Source organism: Ostrea edulis, chromosome 2, assembly GCF_947568905.1.
Source record: "Ostrea edulis chromosome 2, xbOstEdul1.1, whole genome shotgun sequence".
NCBI lineage: Eukaryota > Metazoa > Mollusca > Bivalvia > Ostreida > Ostreidae > Ostrea > Ostrea edulis.
The window spans coordinates 2,021,419-2,027,462 of NC_079165.1; the positions used below are offsets into that span (position 1 = coordinate 2,021,419).

Sequence of the window (6,044 nt, forward strand, 5' to 3'; positions counted from 1 at the left end):
GGGGGTTGGGTAGGAGACGGGTGATCTAGCGATGAGAATCTCGCAGCACAATTTACGGTATCACAAATTGTACTCATGAGACAGCATCCTGTTGATTCCATCATCCTCAAATTATCATTGATGTTTGATTTTAGGAACAACCGTCGACTGTAAGGAATACTGAAATTATAGTATTTTGAGATTGTCCCTTGATAGTTATTGTCAACAAACATAAAAAGTAGATAATATGGTGGCCTATTTGTGCTACCACTTCTCAAATAATTAGATAGATTAATCGATAACCAATCCTTGTTTACATTTTCTAGTATTTTAATTTCTGATATGCTAATGCCATTTGCCGATATCTGCTTTCCTTCTTGATATCTAACGAATCAACTTCAACATCTACCCAGTTGACATAATCGCCTTACGTACAAGTCGGCATAATTATCTTACAATTCAAAACAATCATTTGAAAAATCGACATGATTTTCAGACAATAGATGGCATTAGCACTTCATTTATTCATTGTATTACTAAAGTATTATTGCATCTAAAACTTTAATAGAGATCGAGCTTTTATTACCACTTCAAAAACTTATATTTTAACATCTTATATTACATGTTTTCCTATCCACAACTTTACAAGATAGGGATATCGTATACATGCACAAAGTAAACTGAATATTCAGAAGGTGAGGTAGTATATCAAGACCCATGGTCAAACATACCTTGATTGGATTTTTTACCACGGTTATAGGATGCCGCGGTCATTATTCTACGATATACCTTCATACATAATAATTGATTATGAGAAAATTGATACTCATCTCGCTTGCGTTTCGTGTTTTTGACTACGGATAACTCCGTTTACTTGATCAAGATATAGGGCTCATGGCGGGTGTGACCGTTCGGCAGGGGATGTTTACTCCTCCTAGGCACCTGATCCCACCTCTGGTATGTCCAGGGGTCCGTGTTTGCCCAACTATCTATTTTGTATTACTTATGGGATTTATGAGACAGTTGCTGCGATGCACCTTGCTGCGATGATTCAATTCCATAATTATAAAATTAATACATGTTGCAAAACAAATTGATGAGCGACTGAAGAACATTTTTGGTTCAATTTAAATCAATTGTCTGCACTCCAAGATCGACACACATGTAAACAGACATGGCGATGCACAGAAAAGTTAACCCTCTTCCACGTACATGTGCACAGTTTTGTTGGACTGTGTATTCAAATTAAGCAGTTGATATAATCCGTCAACATCAAACTAAATACTTGAAACCCTACCATCTTGCCTTTTTTCGTCAGCAAAATCATATACATGTAGGCCTAGTCCGTATCAGAAGCTGCCATGGCGTCACGGTGACCTAATTCGTAGCTATATAGATTCTTGTTTCCCTGGATGCAGGATAACCCCTTCTGTCTCGAAATGTTTGAAATGTAAAGGCCTCGGCTTTTATATTTCAAACAACATTTTTTCGACCTCTAAGGTTACCTTGCAACACACACGAAAACGTGATCGCTATTTCTTTATTTGCCAGTGTTCATAATATGTTCAGCTTCAGTGACGTCATTGGTAGTGGACTGTAAGCGGAAATCGCTGATGTCAGTTGTACATGTACAGTGTATGTTGAATATGGTGTTGCCTTACGATTGCGAAAACAAGACGCAAAAATAAAATTGCAACTAGATCTAAATCAAGTACACAACAGTGTACAAAAATAAAGATTTTACCAAATTTTCACTCCAACCAAAATAATTCATATCATGATTTTCATCATAAGTCGTTCAGATAAAAATTCGGAAATGTTCACGGACTCCATTCAAATTACGATGTAAACTAGAAAAAGATGGATGGGTAACCAGAACGATGAATGGAAACTATCGTTGTCTATATTCTCATTTCGTAATTGTTGAAATGGTGTTTCAAATTTCCCGCGTATAGTTAAGCACCACGCTATATTGTTTAGGCTAGTGTTAGTTTACCAGGACCCCTACTACGTAACATTTTAAGACTAAAACTATTTGACTGGTTAAAAATCCCCTTTTTACTTTTCATATACTAACAATTACATTCCAATATCTTTGCCTTAGAATGTATCTATAAATTGTAATGATAGCCCTTTTCTCGTGAATGCGCTGCAGTTGTAAACAATGCGCGTATGAATACAGATATATATATAGAACGTCTATTGAATTTTAACGACTGGGAATTCCGACAGAAATGAAAGTAGCTTGTTAATGCAGAAGAGCATGAACTGAACTGCATTTTTTCCTGTCGGCATACATTTCATGAAGCGCTAATTAACGCAAGTCGTGAATTGACATAACAGAATGCTTGACATTCCATAGACAATGCATTCATGTACAAAGTGAGCATGACTTTCTATTTGACAGTTTATGAATATTATATATATATATATATATATATATATATATATATATATATAGTACAAACAAACAATTATAACACCCAACCTTACGTTTACCCCTAGGATCTAAACGATACATGTGATAATCAATTATATATATATATAACTTAAGGATATTTTAATGTTTCAAATGAAAGATTTCCGCTTTACATAAAGTAAACACAAAGCTACTTCTTTAATATATATACGAATAAAACTCAAATGTATCTTTAATAAGCACCAATAATTTTTCGCACAATACAAAACGTGCAATAAACATACGTCAGAAGTGTCGGTATAAATGTACTGGCGAATCCATATGCCCTATTCATCGGAGAGGACATATAGCCATATTGAAAGACGATCCTGGCAGTCAGAAAAATTCCGGAAAGGATCGGAATAGCCTTCATTGAGCTCCCTTCTAAGAACAAGGTCAAGGTTAACATGGCCATCATGTGCAGGAAGAACTGTTCCGTTGTGTTCCGAAGAATCCGGTTTGGGACGTCCACGAGATTTTCTCCTCCACCGTATACCGGATCAATGGCGTCCGTGTTTCTTCGGACATTACCAACCGCTCTGATCCCCATAATGATGGAGAACGAAGAGACAAAGAGACAACAGATCGTGAAGGCGAGTCTCTCCGTCAGTTCTGTGACGTTGGAGGTGTTGATGGGAAGGAACTTGTAGCTGAGAACAAACACGGTGCCACTAACAGACAATGAAGTAAATATCTGCTTGATAATGTGCGCTTTCTTCTCTTGAAATGTTCTTTTATCCTTAGTCTTGTCCGACATATTTAACTCTGTAGGTCAAAATCAAGAACGATCAATAGCTAAAGTACGACGATAATACAAAGCGAATGCTGATAAAAGTAATTATTTTCAATTACAGATTTTTAATGAAAAACCTACAGCTGTCCTTTGAATAGTTCATATTTCCTTTATGTCTTACCTTGTTTGCAAAACTCCAGTGCAGTTCAGCGGGTCCGATATTTAAATGTATGGCCACCAGAAGTTGCTATCATGTTAATACACTCGCAGGCAAGGTATTTTAAAGACAGAGTAACTCGCTTGGGGAATTGTAGACAGAACAAGAATTGTGTATACAATTTTAATGGCACATCATTGTTTTTCTTTCATTTTTGGACTCCCTAGATACCAAACACGAAATTCCCTTACTTTATGCTGTCTGACGTGTTTTATACCGATTGTTAGGCCGTTCTTGGCACACTGATTTGACTACGTATAACTCCGTTTACCTGATTAAGATATAGGGCTCACGGAAGGTGTAACCGGTCAACAGGGGATGCTTCTTTCTACTAGGCACGTGACCCCACCTCTGATATACCCAGAGGTCCGTGTTTACCCAACTTTCTATATTGTATTGCTTATATGTATTATGAGATTGATCACTGTTCGTTATCTTCACCTTTCATCTACCCGATACACCAAATCGTTTGCTAATCGAATATTTTTCTACCTTTTAAAACACAAGAGGAGTTCCAAGAACATTGCAATGAATTATGACTGATAAATGGACGGATGGACGGACATGGAAAGTAACAGTATACCTGGAGTGTCTCTATTCCTCTATGTTAGTATATTCGAACCCAAGCGACATTCTTCCGACTAAGATCAAGTCTGCGACATTAACGTTATCGCGCGCGTGGGTATTGTAATGCGTTCTGCTTCAGTAAAATCTATAATTAACGGATTCCGGTGTCAGATGTAAATTGCCTCATTTTATATAACTGCGAAAACAAGGCCAAAAATATAATCACAACTAAAATAAGTACACAATTGTGAAAAAAATAAAGAGCCGATTACATTTTCCAGACCTTGTTTAACAATAACCCCCCAATATTTTCTCCAAATTGATTTAGTCCTATATTTACATACGACCTCGTTCATATTTACAATTCAGGTTTTAGATATTTACTGAATGTCGCGGTGTAGGCAACAGGGACGGGTAAACAACGATGAATGACGACCACCGTTATTTATTCTCTCTCTCTCTCAGGCAAACACCAACTTTGAACTTTCCATAAAACTCCCCGTGTGTGATTACAGGCACTCGACCACTGGATCTATATTTACAGAGATATTATGCCCCTTTATACTCAATAAACTGTGTAGCATCGAAACATGACGTTTGGTTGGATTATTCATATTTCGAGGGTCAAACACGGTTTGTTTTTGTTGGGTTCGTTTATTTTTTAGTCTACATGTTTAATCCTTGATGGAATGATTGTGACATATTTCATTGACAATGCACACAGTATAAAGATAATTCTTTATTTGAGAGCCAATATATATATATATATATATATATATATATATATATATATATATATGAAAGCACTGAAAAGGCCACGACACTGTTGGTTATTTAAAACTCAAATTTTCGACGCAACCCGCGTCTTTATCAAGAGACATAAATTACATAAACAAATAACACACAAAAACGACAAGTATCGATAAACTACATTGGTGAGAAGAGTGATACACTATTGTACTGAGTGATAAAAATGGTGGTGGTTACGTTGTAAAGCGTGTTTACTGACTATGGTTTAGAGAGTTTGTACCATGGTCGGGTCGGGATGAAAATAAAATTATTCTTGAAAAATTACAGAAATCAGAAAAATTTTGAGGGAAATCTTACAAAACAATGTGATTATGGAATAAAATGGTGGGAAGATAATAATATGGAGTGATTAAGTTCAAAACAATATTAGGTAGTCCGTACCATTGATGATTCGGATATGGTGAACAGCGAAAAATAATGATTGCCAGAAGAACACGATTAAACAACAAACAAAGTCAATCAAAGGACACTGATCTAGCATTAAAATCAACAATCGAATAGGTGAATGGGAGAGAAGTCTAAGGAAAAAGATTCAATAATATTTTTATTTTTCAAGGTAATATATTTTTCAAGGTCAGAAAAATTGAAGCCGCATTCTAGAAATTCTGATATCCCAACATAAAGAGCTATGCGAATCCGAATTTATGTTGATTTAGAATAATGTTTTACCATAGTTTAGAGGTCTTAAGATGATATATTAATAAAATACTAGTCTTCAAGGTCAATACATTTTTTCCTTTATTATCATCCCCCCTTTTTTTATTTTAAAATTTTAAAAATGAGAGGGAGAGAGAGAGAGAGAGAGAAAGAGCTATAAAATTTCATAATTGTAATGATTTCTTACGATGTTCTAACATAATTAGGAAGTATTGAAGGTCAAACAACAATCGCAATCCTGGGAATCCTCGCTATGGCTAAACAAGGAACTCAAGGTTAAATAAAGGAACTCAAGGTCAGAGCCTTGAAACCGGGGAAACGAATTTTATTTATATTAATCAAACAAAATAAAATATCTTATCGGGTGAATTTTGGCGATTAGGCTATGGAAACTGATTTTAACTAAGGATTTATCCTGGATTCATGCGCGTGAAATCATTCAAATTATTCATTCCACCTGGACGGAATGATTTCAAACGGTGCATCCAGGATTTTTCCGTGCTCTTTCTCTCTGTATCGGTCCATAATGGGTTATGATCAATAACAACCACTTGCATGTCTTGCCAAATGTGACCTTCTTTGTTGAAATGTTCCCCTACGGGTTCGGTCACGCGTTTGGTTTT

The 6,044-nt window shown here is 35.9% G+C and overlaps 1 protein-coding gene across 1 annotated transcript; it reads right to left on the reverse strand.

Annotated features, from left to right (window-relative positions):
• Nucleotides 1-2,612: 2,612 nt before the first annotated feature.
• Nucleotides 2,613-3,455, reverse strand: LOC125682540 (transmembrane protein 79-like). The gene is made up of 2 exons (XM_048923178.2): nucleotides 3,352-3,455; nucleotides 2,613-3,202 (listed from the first exon to the last, which is right to left on the reverse strand). Exon 2 carries the CDS (start codon nucleotides 3,192-3,194, stop codon nucleotides 2,631-2,633), a length of 564 nt encoding a protein of 187 aa, XP_048779135.2. The 5' UTR covers nucleotides 3,195-3,202; nucleotides 3,352-3,455; the 3' UTR covers nucleotides 2,613-2,630.
• Nucleotides 3,456-6,044: the final 2,589 nt, after the last annotated feature.

What these genes read in the sequence shown, in the direction of transcription:
- LOC125682540 (XM_048923178.2), bottom strand. Translation starts at nt 3,194, where the DNA reads ATGTCGGACAAGACTAAGGATAAAAGAACATTTCAAGAGAAGAAAGCG.